The 20,030-nt window shown below is 36.8% G+C and overlaps 2 protein-coding genes across 3 annotated transcripts; one reads left to right on the top strand and one right to left on the bottom strand.

Annotated features, from left to right (window-relative positions):
- Positions 1-212: 212 nt before the first annotated feature.
- LOC106878291 (small ribosomal subunit protein uS14m) lies at positions 213-16,768 on the bottom strand. The gene is made up of 3 exons (XM_014927473.3): positions 16,611-16,768; positions 4,469-4,663; positions 213-473 (listed from the first exon to the last, which is right to left on the bottom strand). The coding sequence occupies exons 1-3, from the start codon at positions 16,665-16,667 to the stop codon at positions 291-293; spliced, it is 435 nt and encodes a 144-aa protein (XP_014782959.1). The 5' UTR covers positions 16,668-16,768; the 3' UTR covers positions 213-290.
- Positions 16,769-16,943: 175 nt separating this feature from the next.
- Positions 16,944-20,008, top strand: LOC106878290 (elongation factor 1-alpha). 2 transcript variants are annotated; one of them, XM_014927472.3, is made up of 6 exons: positions 16,944-16,972; positions 17,844-18,020; positions 18,218-18,397; positions 18,514-19,047; positions 19,140-19,304; positions 19,409-20,008. In XM_014927472.3, the coding sequence occupies exons 2-6, from the start codon at positions 17,877-17,879 to the stop codon at positions 19,775-19,777; spliced, it is 1,392 nt and encodes a 463-aa protein (XP_014782958.1). In that variant the 5' UTR covers positions 16,944-16,972; positions 17,844-17,876; the 3' UTR covers positions 19,778-20,008. The 2 variants fall into 2 exon arrangements, with proteins under 2 accessions (XP_014782958.1, XP_089204822.1); XM_089348696.1 differs by having other exon boundaries at positions 16,944-17,065.
- The last annotated feature ends 22 nt before the right edge of the window (positions 20,009-20,030 follow it).

The following is a 20,030-nucleotide window of genomic DNA, read 5'->3' as shown; positions in this document are numbered from 1 at the left end:
AAATCTTGTTGAATGTTGGGAAGAAGTTGTAAACAACAAGGGTGAATACATTATTAATTAATTAGTTGTTATATTTTATCAAACTTTTTAAACAATTTAAATTTTTAAAAATGGCAGGAACTTAGTTGCCAACTTAATAAAAAGCACTTGAAATTTAGAGTGAGTTTAAATTAAGGATTTTATGTAAAAACAGAAAAATAACAAAAAAGAAATTATTTACAATAATTTATTAAATATAAGGGATTTTGTATGAAAAAAGAATACAAAAGCATTACACACACACACATATATTACCAACAAGATCTAGTGATACCAGAAAGTTGGTTGTAATCAGCTAAATGTCGCCACATAATGCGACTTATACGCCACCGTCTGAGAACACCTCTTGGTCTGGAAGTCAAAACACAACGTTGACGAATCCTCACTATTGAACTGTTCCTTGGAAGAGCAGCTACTTCTTCATCAGCAACTTCCTGTGAATTTAGAAAGAAATCAAATAAAGAAAATATTTTATAGAAACACTTAAAAGATATCAGTGTAGTAATAATTTTCCAAGCCACTGATAATTTCTTTTGCTTCTACCTATATGCTTTATTTCTCTGTATGGATATGAAGTTTGCTTCCCAGCCACATAGCTTCAGGTTCAACCTCACTGTGCAGCACTTTGGACAAGTGTCCTCTACTAAAGCTCTGGGTCAATCAAAGCCTTCTGAATGGATTTGATAGACAAACTGAAAGAAGCTTGTCATATCATCATCATCATCATCGTCGTTGTTTAACATCCACTTTCCATGCTGGTATGGGTTGGAAGTTTGACTGAGGACTGGTAAGCCAGAAGGCTGCACCAGGCTTCAATCTGATCTGGCAAAGTTTCTACAGCTGGATGCCCTTCCTAACAACCACCCCAAGAGTGTAGTGGGTGCTTTTTACATGCCACTGGCATGAGGGCCAGTCAGGCAGTACTGGCATTGACCACACTTGAACGGTGCTTTTTACATGCTACTGTCATGGGACCAGTCAGCCAGCACTGGCACTGACCACACTTGAATGGTGCTTTTTATGTGCCACCAGCATGGGAGCCAGTCAGGCGACACTGGCAACGATCATGCTCAAAAGGTGCTTTTTATATGCCACTGGCACAGGACCAGTCAGACAGTACTGGCATCGACCACACTCAAATGGTGCTTTTTACATGCCACTGGCATGGGTGCCAATCAGGTGGTACTGTCATCAGCCATGACAATGACCTCACTTGACTCAACAGGTCTTCGCAAGCGCAGTTTATTTATATAAATATATACATGAGCATGTGTTTTCTTGACATAGTATCGTTTGTAAAAAAGCATGCCTTTAGGGAAATACCCCCTTACTTAGAAACAGGTAAGTGTTGGCAACGGGAAGGGCATCCAGCTTCAGAAAATCTGCTTCAACAAATGCCAGTTTGGAAAATTGGATTTTAAAATGTCTTAGGTGTTGTAATAAATATATCAATCCCACCCGCATCATCATCATCATTTTAAATGTTCACTTCTGGATTAAACAGAATTTGCTGAGGCAGATTTTCTACAACTTGATGTCCTTCCTGTCACCAACACTCAGCTGTTTCCAAGCAAGATAATACTTCCCCATGGCTAGATATGTTTTTCATGAAAGATTGGAAATGACTAACAAGACATGTATGATGGCAGCACTCATTTACAATTATCATGTGCTTCTTTCAGTTTCCATCTACTAAATCCATTCTCAAGGTTTTGGTTGGCCTGGGGTTATAGACGACAATGGCTCAAGGTGGTGTAGTGAGGTTGACTCCAAAACCATATGGTTGGGAAACAAGCTTCTACAATAGAATCACAGGTGTTAATATTTATAATATATAGAGTAAAATATAAATTTGCCATTCTAATGGGAAAAGCAGTTATAATTACAAAACATTATTACCATTAATTCAGTTTACCATCCAACTTAACAGAATCTGCAAAAATTCTTTTGCCTATTCTTATTTCAGGAAGCAAATTTATTTTATTTGTTCATTCTTTATCATATTAAAATACATCCAGAGAATTTAATTTCCCTTGTCTTTCTGGACCAAAGAGATGTTCATTCAGCAGTTGCAAGGTCTACCAGTAAAAATTGTCAAATTGTACAAATCTCTGATAAGAAGGCATGCCAGACTTTGAGCTGTCAAAGAATATCACTCTCAATGAAACTGTCTTTCCTTAATAAAACTGATTTCTGATAAAGATGTTCTCTTTACTTTAGAAGCAATGTCTTTAGCCTTGAAAAACACCTAGTAATTTTATCAAAGCATTGATCTACTGAAGAGAATATTGCAGTTATGGCTTCAAAATACACAATGTACCTCCCTCAATTCCAATTCATCTGGGAGTTTTACAAGTACTACCACTTCTGTTCTGATATGAAATGATGACTGCTTTCTGCACAATGTCATCATAGAGGTTGCCAAATATATCTTCATTCTGTAAATCATACTTTTTAGATTTGAGCTTGTTATCTAAGTATATCATGTAATCAGCATCCATTTGTAACTTCACAATAAGTCACTTCAATAAGTTTGAATAATTATCAAAAATTTGTTGAATACAAGGAACATGCAGTGTCCATCAAGTTGTGCTCGAAGTTAAGATACTACCAGGTGTCAATCTATTCTCAGATTTTTTTTAGATGCCTTCATGCTCAGATTTGAAGATTTTATGATTAACCAAGAAATTCGACAACCCAGTGAACACAAACATATAAGAAAAAATTGACAAAAAATTTGTGCCTACCTCTCTCAACTGTTATAGAATAAAAATCAGTATATCATGGTTCAAGTATTATCTGTACTAGCTTTGTTAGGCTATCTTTCCCTTCCAATCCCACTAGGTTATTCAAGTTAAATGATTCCTCAACATTCCTACAGGACTTCCTTATTGGCAAAATTTTCATTATGCATTAATGATTTGCTTGCAAAAATTTTCTTATAGTTTTAACCAGCAGAAATTAGTAGTGTAAAAAACCCATATCACTCAATCATTTGAAAATAATGTTTATATACAACTAATGATATCAATTTCAAATAAAGAAGAAAATCAATACTCCTTATAAAAGACGGAGCTAAAGGCAGAAAATAATTGGATAAATATTCAAATTTTGTGTTTGTTCTTTTTACCTTATTAATCAGCCATACCTTGATCATGAATTGTTCAGATGAAGGCTCTTATAAATAATTACACTTGAAAAATGTCTATCCCCTATTTACTTCTGCTAATACATTCGTATCAACTGATTCCTTTATATTCATACCTTTTCAAAAGTATAACTGCTATGAGATAAATTTCATTGTTTATATAATTGAAACTTGCATTGTTTTATTTCTAAAAGATAAATTAAGTTCATCATCACGTTCAAGTCTGTTTTCTATCCACGTTGTTTTGAATTAATTATGCATTATCTACTAGCTTCAAGATTTTGATTATGTAATACTTATTTTCAAAATGACATTGTGTGACAGGTTGGATCTGGCTGTTTTGAACATAAAACAGGTAGAATATTTTGGGCCAGATATAATCGGTTTAAATTCTAGAGGGTTAAGCTTTTATGGCTTACAAATGTGCTTCTCATAGCACATGTACTTTCGTTGAATCATCTTGTCACCTATATTGTGACTTTTGCCAGGCCAAGAACTAAATTATCAAATCCTTTCTCATCAAAACATCAATCCTCTGAAATTTCCTCTTTGCTTACGTTTTCCTTCCTCGAGATTAAACTATTAAAAAAAATCCATTCCATGTTAGCCATAATAATACATTTGTAGTAAAAGTAGTTTTAGTTTTTTAAAAAATAAACATCAAAAGAGCAACAGGACAAAGAAACTGGCAGATTATAAACTAAAGCTTTATACTATGAGTACATAAAGTAATATCTTATACCAATGAGTCTATTGTAAGGCTTTCACCCCCAGATGCACATGTTTGTTCAAAATATTTTTCAAATATGTCTTCTATGGTAGCTGAAATAATTCCTGGAGTAAGTGACTTTTCTATCCCTTTTCTTAAAACTGACCACATAAACACGATGTTTTTGTGCACAAGACATTAGTGTACCTTAAATTTTGAAACTAACATAAATTTCATAATGTGCAAGCATTTACAAAATACATAAGTACATGTTGTACTAACTTAGCCTAAGATTTAACTATCTTAAATATTACATTCAATAAAGGCATAGAAACTGAGAAGTTAAGGTACTGTGTCCTTGTCTTGAGTTCAAACATTGGTGTATTTTACGATGTCTTTAGATGAGATATATTAGTGAGATTGGCTTAATCAGTCTAGCAACAAGGTTCCATTTACTTTCTTCATGGTAGAGTAGATTAGTAAATTCTGCATTAACAATACACTAATAGCAAACTAAGACGAACACACATAAATGAGTAATCTTTTAAAAATGAAATACTGTATATACTTACCCTTAACTCTTTAGGTAGTATTGTATTTTTACGTATGGCATTGATTCTTAAACGCTCTGTATACTGTTCTTTGATTGTCTGTCTTTTTTTATAATCCTTTAACATTTGCCAATTTGCAAATCTAAATCGAACAGGTTGTGAAAATAATGGCTTCTCTGTTGCTGTCAAAACAGGCATGGTCAACCTTGAAGAAAGCTAGAGAGTAAATAAATTCTTTAAGTTTACTAATAACAAAGAAAACAATACAAAAATGTAAAGTAAAAACACCAAAGTATTACCAACTTATAATGAAGAGATGAAATATATGGCAGGAATTTGTAGTGGTTTCTAAACTACAATAGTTCAGTTTCACCTTCGGCTATTTTTGGAGTTCTTTTTTCCCTTGATCATTTCTAATGTTGAGAATGATAAAGGAGTGTCTGTGTAACTCAGGTGGAATAAATACAAGTCTGACACAAGATCAACTCCTCTAATGCCCCCTCTCCTCTCAAAAGATCTTTGTCTTGCAAGTTACTTAGTGACCCTGCCAGCATTGGTGTCATGCAAAAAGCATCCAGTACACACTGTAAAGTGGTTGGCATTTGGAAGGGCACCAGCTGTAAAAACCATGTCAAAACTGACCTCGCCTGTGCTTGTGCCATGTAAAAAGCACTCTGTCCACTTTGCTAGATGGTTGGTATTAAGAAGGGCATCCAGCTGTAAAAACCATGCCAAATCAGACAGAAGTCTGGAGCAGCCACTGTCAAACCGTTTGACTCATGCCAGCATGGAAGGCAGGTGTTAAACGATGATAATATGTTTGACACACTGGTTTATAATCAGTAATTATGTTGATACACACATTTCAAAATTAAATACACTATAGTTTTTGAAAGATATATTTCTAGAAAAAAAATGTTACTTGATGCATTTAAATATTGGGTCATCCCATAAATAATGTGGTTCTTTCAACTGCATGAACTAAAAACTGGAGGGAGGGGCAGGATAAACTACCTGCATCAACTTGCCATAAAAGCAGGTAGTAATTTTACCTTTTACTTATTCTTAGTGCAAGTTTCTTGTTGTGTGAATGTTTTGCCAGTGCTTCCTGTGTCATTTATTGGATTGTTATATTGGTGCAGTGAGTTGAGGTTGTTTTTGGTTCCCCCTGCGGGGGAATTATTGTTGAACCGTGCGGCTTTGAGCTAATTCTGTGGGGCGTAAGCCCAAATTTTTCTGTGTTTGGCGTTTTGCTGTAAATTGCATTCTATTTAACAAAAAAGAAAAAAAAAAAAACATGGAGTTACCATAGAGTTCAATGGACTCACCAAATAATTTAATTATTGATATGCCTGTTTTTGTAACATGTGAAGATGAAAAAACACTGGCGGTGTCGCCAAAAAAGTTAAACTTTGCCGAGGCAGCAGGAAAGGAGGGGACAAATTAATACAGAGATGAATAATTTTAAAAAGTTTATGTCTATGTTCAAAAAGGAGGGGATGGAAAAACAAGTAGCCCCTCCAACAGAAACAATAGAGCAAGTTAATAAGGAAAGAATAATCTACAAAACTTACAACATCGAGAAGAAAAGAACTGATAAAACAGAAGAAAAATTTATTGAAAAAGGCCTAAAGCCCATATGGTCGGATATAACTTACATGACAAGAGGAAAACGTTTTGGAACATTCGAAGTGAGGTTCACATCAGAGGAGGTGGTTCTTCTTCCCATATATATGGGAAGAAGAACATTGAAAATAGAAATTACAAATATTCCTCCAGAAGTAGATGCTGCCTGGCTAGTGGCAGCCATAATAATGAACCAGGAAGAAGAAATCACCATTCTGCAGGCCACAGTGGTGGAGGAAGTGAATTGGAAGAGAGAATGCTTGAACATGTAGATTCAGGCAGAGGTCCCTACCTTCTGGCAAATGTATACGCGAATTGGCAGCAGAACGGGTTTATTCCCAGATCTGTGTGCTGGGGAGTGGTGACACTTGTCAGAAAGGACCTGGACAAGGGGGATTCTGTTGATAATTTTTGGCCCATCACTCTGCTAAACGCAGAGTTGAAGATTTTGGCCAAAGTGTTATCGAAAAGATTGGTGGGTGTGACAGATGGTCTGATTGGGGAGGCACAGACATATGCCGTTCCCGGCAGAACCATCCAAGATAACCTCCATCTTATAAAGTACACTTTAGAGGGGCTTAATAGTGATTCTGGCAAGGGTGGGGCACTAGTCCATTTAGACCAATCAAAGGCATTCGATAGGCTTGACCATCGCTACCTGGTGTCCGTTCTGGTGCAGTTTGGCCTTGGGTCTTGGCTTCCACAGTTAGCTCATTCAGATTTATGACATCGACATGGTAGTTCAGGCAAACGGCTTCTTATCGAAGCCATTCAACATCAAACGCTTGGTTCGTCAAGGGTGTCTGCTCTCCCTGCTTTTGTACGTAATGGCTCAAGCCATTACTGCGAAAATTGAGCAGCATTCCAAGACAGCCAAGTTGTGGAAAGTCGTTTCAGTTTATGCGGATGACATCACCATCATCATAACCAAAATGGATCCCCTACAGAGAGTACGCAAGGCCATTAAGGTTTACGAGAGAGTGGCAGGAGCAAAAGTTAATCATGAAAAGTCAGTCAGCTTGCAGCTCGGCACGTCAATGCCTCCTGATAGGTCGTGCAGCGTTGGACGGAGGGTCCGATTAAATTGCTAGGAGTTTGGTTCAGACCAGACCTGGTCTTGGCAGTGGCTATCCCTGAAAGGGAGGGCGGAGGTAGCCAATGTGTTCATTGCCCTGATTCGTGGTTGATCAAGCTGGAAAGACAGCTCTTCCAATTCTTGTGGAAGGGCTCGAAACAGCTTGTGAGATGCTCTATTTGCTGCCAACGACCGTTAAAGGGTGGGCTAGGGATGCCTTGGTTGTTGATGCGCAGACATGCACTGAGGTTGAGGCTCTACCTGGATGGTGAACGAATGTGGTGAAACGGATGTTTCCGAAGTTCACTAGTTTTGGTGGATGGGAAACCTGGTTCTATCGAAGATGGGTTCATGGTTTACGGAGTGTCGCAAGGCTCTCCTGTTATTCTGTCGCTCGGCAATGCCTGCGGTGGAGGTTCCACCGCATTCTTTTTATAGAGGGCTTGTAGAGGCAGAATGTGACAATACCTTAGAGGAAATCGACGATAATCAGTTGGCCAGTCTGTTCCAACTTACATTCGGGCCGAAGACCTTGGACAACTTTCAGAAGTCTCTTGCATAGCAGTGTTGCTGAGGAGCTTTACCTGTTCAGGACAAGCTCACAAGGCATGGTGGCCATGGCCCTTTGACCTGTCCAAGATGCGAGCGGGATAGGTAAACTGTCCCGCACGCTATTGTTCAGTGTTCAAAGGTGTCAGATGTGTGGGTTTATGCTGAACAACTGTTGTCAAGTGCAAGAAGAGTACAGCTATCGACTGAGTCTATAGTAAAAATTGACCCGCCTGATTTCTTTTCGAAAGAAGGTAAGAATTGTTTTCTCATCGTAGTAGCAAATGCGAGAGAGGTGATTTGGAAGACCAGGCTGAAAGAGTTAAAGTCAGGCACCTTCATCTTTGGTCCTGAATTGGTGAATTACTTCACTTTTCACCTTAAAAGGAAAATAGGGCTAGAGAGAAAATGCCTGACTATGAAAATGTTCAAAAATCGATGGAAGAATGTAGAATAGATGTTGCGTGTGAATGTAACCTCATGAATGTGACACAGGATGTATCTCAGGTATCAGTGGCAAGGTTGGGCTCGTGGAGGTCCAAATTAAACATCCCTCCCCACTTCATCTGTAATGTCTTACAGTCTGTCCTAGCATTCAATTTCTTTATATTTTCATCCCCATATTTATGTTATAGCTATTCGTTCATCTGACCTTAAATCAAATTGTGCTGTCCCCTTGGGGGAAATAAAAAATCAACTTATTCTTAGTGCAATTCAATTTTAACAGTTATTTTTTCAAAGCTATAATGGAAGTGACAAAGGAGCATATTCAGCTTTGAGTTCAATAAGGCAACAACACAATGGAAAGTGCGAGGAATATTAATGCAGTATATGGGGATCGGACAATAAGCATAAACCAGTGTCAGTGGTGGTTCCAGTAATTCCAAGCTGGACACTACAGCCTAGAAGGTGAGCCTCATCCTGGAAGATATGTAGAGCTAGTTGAGGATGTCTTGCAAACCCTGGTGGAACAAAATCCCCTCGTAACTGTCGAGGAACTAGCAGAGAAGCTTGGATTTAGTAATTCAACCATTCATCAACACCAGCACTAGAAGAAAAACTAACCATCTTTGGTTTCAAGATGAAAGGTGTTCTTCCATCAGGATGATGCTTGGTCACATACAGCGAGGGTGACATTCTAAAGGCTGGAGCAGTTTGAATGGGAAACGATGCCCCACCCACCATATTCAACGGACATTGCCTCATCTGATTATAATTTATTCCACAGTTTTCAAAATCATTTGGATGAAAAACATATGAATTCTATAGATGAGGTCAGAACAGTACTGGAGGAGTATTTGTCATCACCAGCAATTGGATTTTGGGAGAGTGGCCTTGCAAGTCTACTAGATAGATGGAAGAGCATTGTAGAAAATGAAGGAGAGTATATTTTAGATATTATTTTTAAATAGACACCCAATGACAAAACCAGTTACATCACTGGAACACAACTTCTGTTATGTAGTATATCCCTAAAATTTCAGACATCCCAGAAAAGATTGTCACATGCACATAACAGACCTGGGGCTCCTTTTAACAGCTTAGCAGTAGTATGCTCATCCATTAGTAGCTATCAATTCTAAGTCAAAAGCCAGCAGCCTTTTGTGGGTTTATGAAAACTGTCATTGTTATCTTTCCAATCATTATTAGTTTAGAATACATTTTCCAATGTTATCATGCTTGGGATGAACATACAGTACACTGTGTTTCCATGTGGCTGGAACTTAAGAGACATGGTCTGTAAGGTGAAATTTGTAAAGTCCAATCTAAGAGTCTTAATCAAGATGTTTTTAGGCCATCACTCATCAGTAGTAGCCAGAGTAAAACAGTGGAAAAATTTAAGTGTTGCCAGTGCTGCTGGACTGGCTCCTGTGCAGGTGGCAGGTAAAAAACACCATTTTGAGCATGGCCGTGGTCAGTACCGCCTAACTGGCCCTCGTGCCGGTAGCACGTAAAAGCACCCACTACACTCTCGGAGTGGTTGGCATCAGGAAGGGCATCCAGCTGTAGAAACTCTGCCAGATCAGATTGGAGCTTGGTGCAGCCATCTGGTTCGCCAGCCCTCAGTCAAATCGTCCAACGCATGCTAGCATGGAAAGCGGACGTTAAACGATGATGATATTACCACTGTTACTGAATGAAATGCAGATAATAGAATACTTGTGTCAATGCTGCATGATAACGAGACAAAAGCATGTGCAGCAAAATGATGTGTAATATGATAAGTGAATTGATCACAGGTGTACTGAAAACAAAACTGGACACCAAAGGAATCAGTCATAGTGTGCAAGAGAAGACTGAGCTAGTGTGGATATATGATGAGTATAAGAGTGACAGGTGAAAAGGTGTCAAATGATACAAGTGGTAGAAGTTTAGAACTGAACTAAATGTATTACAGTATTTAACTGTATCTCTCTCAATTCCAAGTTCAACTTTAACCTTTAGTCTTTTGATAATTAATAAAATAAGTGCCAGTATTACATTGATGACAATTTAATTAGTCATATTCTTGTTCCTTTTGCAGATTAAACTTAAGATTTGTTAAATGGAAACAATTCAGCTTTGTGCCTCTTAGAACAATAATAAAAACAGACAAATTGTTGTAAGGCTGTTCAAGTTCAATGTTGTGTCATGCTGCTGGATGATTATAACTTTTACCATACAACAATAGTAAAAGAAAGAGTCCTAGTGAGAAAAAATACCTGTTCTTAAAAATGATATGAGAGTGAGGTAAAATAATTCTACTGAACTGTTTATATTATATCAAGAATTCAAACTTTATTACATATACCATATTCATAAAATTGTGTCTATGGACAAAGCTTGCTTTGAAGCTTATTTACTACATTATTTTTACAGCAACTCACTTCCAGAACTTAAGAAATTTCAGGTATGGAAGCAAGGTCTGGAATCAAATGGCCTTAGGGTTATTCTAGCAAAAACCAAAGTCTTAGTAAGTCAGAAAGCTGACAAATCACAAATCCCTTCAGGTAGATGGCCCTGCTCAATCTGTAGAAAAAGCATAGGTAGAAACTCCATAAGATGTACCTGGTGTAAGCTATGGACACATAAGAGGTGCAGCAATATCAGGAAGGTTAACAAGGAAAATAGTTTTTGTGTGGAAGGTGCACAGGTACAATAAACACTAAAGATGTACAGAAAATAGACTCCATCAAATGCCAGTGGGAAAAGCTGAAGGTAAACTTCTGTTATCTACGTGACCAAGTCAGTAGTGGAGGTGGACGCTCCAAGAGCATAGCTGCTAGAATAAGAATAGGCTGGGCAAAGTTCAGAGTGCTCCTACCTTTGTTGGTAAAGGGCCTCTCCTTCAGAGTGAAAGGCAAATTATGATGCCTGTGTGAACAGCCATGCTACACGGCAGTGAAACATGGGCTGTGACCACAGAAGACATGCATAAGCTTGAAAGTAACGAAGCTAGTATGCGTTACTAGATGTGCAATATCAGTGTGCATGTACAACAGTGTGAGTCTCGAGAAAAGTTGGGCATAAGAGGTATCAGATGTGGTGTGCAAGAGAGACAACTGCACTGGTATGGTCATGTGATGTACATGGACAAGGACAGCTGTGTAAAAATGTGCTGATTTCTAATTGTGGAAGGAACCTGTGGAAGAGGTGGTCAAGCATGATCTTTGAACACTAGGACTCACAGAGGCGATGACAAGTGACTGAGAACTTTGGTGATATGCCGTGCTTAGTAAGACTTGTCAAGCCAAGAGAAACTGTAGTCATGGCCAATGCTGGTGTTACATAAAAAGCACCCTTAGAACATTTGAGCCTTATGGAAGCAATGACAAGTGACTGAGACCTTTGGCAATATGCAGTGCTTGAGAAGACTCGTCAAGCCAAGTGAAACTTTAGTTGTATCTGATGCCAGTGTCATGTGAGTGGCATGTAAAAAGCACCAATTACACCCTTGGAGTGGTTGGCATTAAGAAGGGCATCCAGCCATAGAAACCACGCCAAATTAGACTGGAACCTGGTGCAGCTCTCCAGCTTATCAGTTTCAGTGAAACTGTCTAACTTATGCCAGCATGGAAAGCAGACACTAAACGATGATGATAAAGGTCAATATTGTCTTTCATCCTTTTGGATTGATTCAATAAATTTCACATCTTATATTTGTGACAGTGAGCCAATATTTACAAATCATTATTTCTTGTGTAAGCACAAGATTTCATAAGCAATGTGAAAACCTTACAAATAAAACTGAAATCAGATAGTGGGTTCAACTCTCTGAGAGCTTACTTCTACTGTATGGTATTTGCCTTTAACCTTAAAAGCATTTCATACCAACTCTACTGGACCAATTACCATTGGTAAATTGCTGAGACCAATGCAATTGACACAATTATTCCTAAGGCCTGTTTGTAATTCCAAACAACCAACCTGAAGTGAAGTGATTCCTTGCATATGCAAGAAACCTTTTCAATTATAATTCGTCACATTTAAATCTTAAAATATTCTGATGATGATATTATTTCTGGAAATATTTTCCAATTCTTTTAGAAGTTAAAATATTAATAAAACCTTATTTATCCAATCTACTCACAACCAATATTTCCTTGTCACCATCTTGACTATATTTTCTGTGTGTATGTGAGATCTAAGGCATACTAGCAAGATTTTCAAATCTTTTCGTTTTATAGAGAACATGTAATTTAAAACATCAACTCCACTAACTTACCATACTGCAAAAGTATCTCGAAATTTATTATCATTACATATATATATATATATATTACAATGTAATAAATTATTTTCCGGCATACAAATATGATCCTAGAGACTATACAGTCACATTTACTACATCTTCAAATTTCAGGGACTCCAGCACCATTCAAGCATAGTCGATGCCAGTGCCACCTGACTGGCTCCCGTGCCGGTGGCATGCAAAAAGCACCATTCAAGCATGGCCAATGCCAGTACCGCCTGACTGGCCCTTGTGCCAATGGCACGTAAAAAGCACCCACTATACTCTCAGAGTGGTTGATGTTAGGGAGGGCATCCAGCTGTAGAAACATTACCAGATTGGATTGGAGCCTGGTGCAGCCTTCTGGCTTGCCACCCCTCAGTCAAACCGTCCAACCCATGCCAGCATGGAAAGCAGACGTTAAACGACGACGATGATGATGATTCCCTCAGTGCTACACTGTCAGAATACACTTTGTTCTTCAGATAGTCACAAAATAATTCAAGCAAGTCTTTTACTAAATTTCAAATGAAGACTTATTAAATATTTTTATATGGTATTGTTCCCGTATCCACCTATCTTCTTTTATTGACAGGTTTCTTTTGATTTGACCCTCACCTCCCACCCACCTTTATACAGAAAAGCAAGGAGACAAAAGTTATGATACTGAAGGGTGGGGCATTATTAAAAAGGATTAAGCAATTTTTGTTTAGAGGGTCTGGTCGATGACATATGTCAAGTACGCTGGACAATAATCAGACAGGGAGTACTACAACTCTTCATCTTATAAGTAAAACAAAATTAGTGGTCTGAAGAAAGGAGCTGTGCGGTAGGATCAGAGCAGTTAATATTCTCAAATACTTGCAAACTGATAGCTGCAAGGAGAAAAACGACAAAGACGGACTCAAGATGTTGATGGTCTGGGGAGAAAGACCAAGCGTAGTGGCAGATGTGGTGGACAATGTTTACACAAGAGACAAGTGAGTTGGGAGATGTGACATGAAACCAGCTGAGTAGAAATCACTGCAAGAAGTTAGCACATAAGTGAGCCAGAGAATGGAGGGTGTTGGTGAGCAAAGAAAAGCAACCCAGCTGATTAGCATCAACAGGGTTGTTTTCCTTTGTATCCGGTCTAAGTATTTGTTCCAACTCTTCATGTTGAAATGCTACAGTGGCATTTAATCTACCACCCAGTCTAATACCACCTCGGGTACCTTAAGTATTTGAGCCAGGTCCCTGATTTGAAGGAAACTTTTCTCCCTCCGAGAAGTGAGAAGTTTAACAGGCCCTATAATTCTTCTCGGTAGGAGGTTTCTCTGCCTAGCAACAGCACTGTCCTAGATGTGACAGTAGTACATCTTTGCAGACCCCAAAATTACTTGGCAAAATATACTTTGAGAAAGATCCCACAAAGAAAATAAATACCCAAAGAACTAATGATTTAATCCTCAAACAACTGTCATTTAAGTTAGAGCTCGACTGAAACGTATTCAACTTCCCGGTGTAGACAACTGAAACTAGAATGTCGAATGTATTTAGCTTAAAATTAATCAACACATTTTATCGTGATGTAATCAATTTTCAGAAGTAAGTACCATAGATTAAGTAACAAGCCAAACAGGGAACCAAACTTGTGATAAGAGTTGATTCCAATATATCAAACAGGTGAATTCCAAATGTAGACAATAGCCAAATTTTCTCTGACACACCACCACGATTCTTTTTGAGTTGTATGCAATAGATATACGCAAAAAAGTTTGCTTTAATTACTAAACACGCCAATTTAATGTGTCCTTTAAATGCAGTTATTCATTTCCCAAAGAATTGTAATGAAATGTTCTGCAACCTTGAATGAGTTACTTTTGAAGACTAATGAATTAAAAGATTGAGTACGTCCAAATTTTGAAATTCAATCGAATGCTCGGTATTTGTCAGAGCAAGGATTTTATTTTTTTGTATACTATTATAAAACTATATCAAGATATGAATCAATAAAGTGTATAATAATACCTAAAATTCTAAACTAAAATAACTATTATATATGACAGCTGTTCAGCGAGTTCTACGTTCTTTGATAGATGAATGGTGCATTAAACTCAGCATACACGACTTAGGTAGTGACGTCTTAATTCGGCGAGAAATTTCCTTAAAACTCAATTTTTATCTAAATGCAGTTAATAAAACTTCAATAAACTTTATAGATATGAAGCCTCCGAGAAAACAAAAGTACACATTTCAATTAAAGAATAAAAAGATATCCAAATATTTACGGAGGGGTCCGAGACTCACCATAATTAAAATATATTACACTAATACTAATTCATACTTCGCGTATGAAAATCAATATGTTCAATTGTAATTTCTAAAAAATTTAACGGTTTTTCAGAAATATTAGATTCAATATTTCTATAAAATTCAAATTCCATAAGAATCAAGCATCAGTTTCACGAATAATATATAACAGTAGAGGTAAACAGTTTATAACAGGTAGAAGCTTGAAGAACTTTTCCTACCCCCCCCCTCCCTCACTACCTTTCCGTAAAAGGAACAGTTGCAAGTGAAAGGTGACTAAAATATGGAATATTTCTTGGCAGCAAAATCATAAAAACTCAAACTGAAGTTGAGAGGAAGTTAGCTGTTCAATATGAAGTGAGAATTTAAACACAATGGACTTAAGAAATTAAGGACTAAATAAAAATAAAAAAAATTAAATGTGTCTCTATATACCAAATGAGAAAATAGATGGTTGACATAAATTAGACATTAGGTTCAACTTCAATGAAGAATAATCATCAGCCGGAGATATTAAAAACTCTCGTTCGTCATATATATATAGAAAAGCATTCGTTTTTAATTATCAGTACTATTAGAACTATCACGTCACCAAAGACTGGGACTTAGAAATTACTTATAGCATCCATTAGTCCTTTGCCGTCGAAGTATGTACAATAAAATTTAAAGATTACACGAATATTATATTCTGATGGACACTTGAAATAAAAGAACCAATAATAGGAATTGGCTGAATGAATACTACAATTAAGAATATTGCGTCATGGAAGAGACAACTCCAGGAATTATGTAAGCACAAGCAAGAGAGGAAATATGTTAGCAAAACTGACTAAAAGCTAATTAGACTGAAAGTTAGTGTTAACCGAGCTTTGGTAACAGTTAGAAAAAAAAATTCACATGCAATTCACAAAGCCAAGCATAGTGTTAATTTTAGAACCTCAATGTGGTCACTCGACTTTATAGCACCAAATTTACTCCCATACTATCTAAGAAAAAAAAAAAAATGAAGCACATATAGTCTGAAATTAGGACAGGTTGGTCACAGTTAGAATGTCTTTGACTTTATGCTTATTTGGTTAGGCTGGGCAATAAAGCTATAGGTTTTAACTTAACACGTAAATTGCAATATAAAGAATATCTTTTAAGGATTGGCCAGTTTTGATAACGTGTTTGAAAAGAAACTACGTGGGTGACTTAACTTCCCAAGTATATATTCTAAATAACTCGTGCGATTAGAGAATATATTGTAATCGGTGTAATATAAATTTCAACAATTTTGTTTATTACCTCCAGAAATTTGTTTACAATTAGATTCAATAAAAGTCTCAGATATGAAAATAAAGACGCAAATGAAACATTTAATAGCCATAGATTTTGTTCTTATAGTATTACAGGAAACCTTCCAGTATAACAAGGTTTGCTGTCTTTAGTGTTGTATATAAATTTAAACTGATTGCTACAATTATATTGCTGCTTTCGTTCTTTTAATCGTTAATACATCAACTTTAAAATAAAATAAATACACCCTAGATATTTGTTGCTGAAGGTCATAAATTTATGAGCATAACGCTAACTTATAATAAGCCTTTAATTTAGAAGGATGATATATCACTCACAAAATTACGAGTATATTTCTTTTTTGTGAAAATGTGGAACAGGTTATATTTTTTATGAATAAAGAAGGATTTCGGCGTGTTAAATTGAAACAGGTTTACCGTAATGTCCACTAAACCACCGAAAATAAGTATTTGGTTATCCTTAAAATATTAGCAAGAACATTTTTTTTATAAACTGCAACCTCAGAAAAGCTTAGGGTAAAACTACAAAATTTTAACGACTTGTTCAGCAATCGAAATAAATATTTAAACTAAAATTAGGTAGGAAATATTTTATTACGAAACTTTGCTTACCCCATAACCACAAATTCTGGCAGACAGACAATTTATTCCAATTTTAAGAGATGCCATCTTGAATTCATGAAAAGTAAGTCCATGTAGAATTTCAGTAGATAAACAATTTTCAATTGTCAAGTCAAATACAAAATAATAATCGCTTCAAAATTTTTTTAATAATTAAATTTAAATATTAAGACTTTAGAATTTAAATTTAATTGTAAAAATAATTTTATTAACTTCTTATTTCCTTACCGGAAATTCATTAAAACATTATGGGAAGGAAAGTCATGACGTCAATTCCACGTTCCTCCCCCTTGTGGTATATATATCACGTGATCTCCATACTCAGCCCTTTTCACTGCAATCGGCTCTTAGAGGTAGGTTCTAAAATTTATGCTTAAAGTTATCTCGTAATATCTGCGTAAATTAATACCATCCGTATTTTCTGAGACTTTTCACCAGTAATACAGGTATATTACTATCCATTGACAAAATATTTCATGTAGATAGGTATAGTTTCGAATATTTTTTTTTGAAATTACGGTAAACTATTGTTGCAATGACTATTATAATGAAGAAAAAAAATTATCGTACACCATTGATGAAGAACGACTGTCATATCTACTCTATATTATTATTTCGTATCTCTTGTAGTTCCTCAACATATTTTAGAAATTGTGTATATTTCGTCTTTGTCGATAATCTATATTTGAATGTTTAAAAGACTACATATTCAACCTTCTAAAATGGCTACGCATACATACACATCTATGTCTATAGACCACGTGGTATAAGTTAATGTTAATGCGCATGTAGCTAGATCTTACTGTGGTGGTTTCTTCCTATACCTTGTAGGTATTTAGAATATTATCTTGCCGGGTGCCTTAAATGGTTCGTGTAGCATTTGGTATGAAATATATTTGTCCATGATCACAGTTCTAGTATTGTTTTGACTACTAATTCCTTAGTATTTTTCTGTCATTACGTCTATTGATTAAAATACTTTTGCATTTCCGTGTTTCCTGTTACCCATTCCCTTGCATGTAACACTTTATTAGATGTTGAATGGTACTAGTACAAACGTTCTTAAATATTAAGCGAGTGACTAATTTTTATACTGGAGAACGTTTCTACAATGCTGCTAGGTTTTGCAATTGAATTGAGATTATGGTGAAATATCTAGAGCTTTTTTATTTTGGATTTCGTAGTTTCTATAGCCATTCTCTTGTATCGATTTTTCTTTTCTAGTTTCACCTGTTCATTACCTTCTAAAGCGCAATCATGCCTAAGGAAAAGACACATATTAACATCGTTGTCATTGGACACGTAGATTCCGGAAAATCCACTACCACTGGTCATTTAATTTACAAATGTGGCGGTATCGACAGAAGAGTAATCGAGAAGTTCGAGAAAGAAGCACAGGAGGTATTTGCTTTTTCTTTTCTTCCCCGCATTGCCAACATATAATTGTCCTATTACATATTTCAATATTTGCCTTTTTCTCTACGTAAGAATATAGCCTGCGTGGCGCAAGCCGCCATATTTAAATTTGTTGAAACACGAGTAGTCTCTTGCCTCGCCTCACGTTTTTGTTTTATACTGAGTCATACCTTTTATTTCAGATGGGAAAAGGTTCTTTCAAATATGCCTGGGTGTTGGATAAACTAAAGGCCGAGAGAGAACGTGGTATTACCATTGATATTGCTCTCTGGAAATTTGAAACTGAGAAGTACTGTATTACCATCATAGATGCGCCGGGCCACAGAGATTTCATTAAAAACATGATCACCGGTACCTCGCAGGTAATGCGCCGTATTTTTATATTTTCACGACTCTTTTATTTGCATTTACATTTTATGTACCTTTTGATTGTGATTATTATTATTATTACCCTATTCTATTTGTATTTTCTGTTCAGGCTGACTGTGCTGTGCTGGTTGTTGCTGCGGGTAAGGGTGAATTCGAAACCGGTATCTCCAAAAACGGTCAAACACGTGAACATGCTTTATTGGCTTACACTCTTGGTGTAAAGCAATTGATTGTTGCCGTCAATAAAATGGATACCCATGAGTACGACAAAGGTCGTTTTGACGAAATTGTAAAGGAAGTGTCCAGCTACATCAGAAAGATCGGCTACAACCCGAAAGCTGTGGCATTTGTGCCTGTGTCTGGCTGGCATGGTGATAACATGATGGAGCAGAGTCCCAACATGCCTTGGTACAGCGGTTGGTCGATTGACCGCAAAGAGGGAACCTGCAGCGGCAAAACCCTCTTCAATGCCTTGGATTCTATTGTTCCCCCCCAGAGACCAACGGAGAGACCACTGAGATTGCCTCTGCAAGATGTCTATAAGATAGGTGGTATTGGTACCGTCCCTGTCGGCAGAGTCGAGACCGGTATCTTGAAGCCTGGTATCGTCGTAACATTTGCACCTGCCAATGTATCCACTGAGGTTAGTTAATTTTTATGGTTAATTGTGTTTTTGTATTTAGACTTGTTGCTTAAAAAACTTTACATTTGACTTAATTTGTATGTTTTGCTTAGGTGAAGTCTGTAGAGATGCATCACGAATCACTTGTAGAGGCTCTGCCAGGAGACAACGTTGGTTTTAACGTTAAGAACGTATCTGTGAAAGATCTTCGTCGTGGGTTTGTGGCTGGAGACAGCAAGTGCGATCCTCCTAAGGAGACAAAGTCCTTTGAGGCTCAGGTATGTAACAAGCATTCATAGTATAGTTTTGTTTCTGTGACTGTATTTAATTTTTCTGAGTATATAATTTTCTATTCTCATGTAACTTAACATTCTCCTTACAGGTAATTGTCATTAACCACCCTGGACAAATTGGAGCTGGTTACAGTCCGGTCTTGGATTGTCACACTGCACATATTGCTTGCAAATTTACTGAGCTTAAGGAGAAAATTGACAGACGTTCGGGTAAAAAGTTGGAAGATGCGCCAAAATCTATCAAAAGTGGTGATGCAGCTATTGTAGTACTTACGCCAACTAAACCTATGTGTGTGGAAACCTTCAATGAATTCCCACCTCTAGGAAGATTTGCTGTCCGTGATATGAGGCAAACTGTTGCTGTTGGTGTTATTAAAAGTGTTGAACATGCTGATGTTGTAAATAAAGTCACCAAGTCTGCTATGAAAGTCAACAAAACTTCTGACAAAAAGAAGTGAAGTTTAGCTAATCTTAGCTATGTTGTTCAGGGGAGGGAAAGTATATCAGCTCTGTTTCTTAATGTATTTCTCAATTTAAGAGATAACCTCCTGCAGCTTTTGCTTTCATGGCCTATATGGTTGCTTAGGTCTAAATTACATCGTAAGGAATTCAGGCGGAAAGACTGGATTTTCTATGGATTCAAATCTGTTGTGTAAGTGGATTCTGAAATAAAAAAACATTTCAATCTACATTTGGCTTGTCTTCAATTTT

Source organism: Octopus bimaculoides, chromosome 3 (assembly GCF_046866305.1).
Source record: "Octopus bimaculoides isolate indiv1 chromosome 3, ASM4686630v1, whole genome shotgun sequence".
Classification (NCBI taxonomy): Eukaryota; Metazoa; Mollusca; class Cephalopoda; order Octopoda; family Octopodidae; genus Octopus; species Octopus bimaculoides.
Note: the sequence above shows the minus strand (reverse complement) of the source record. Positions and strands in the feature narration are given on the sequence as shown.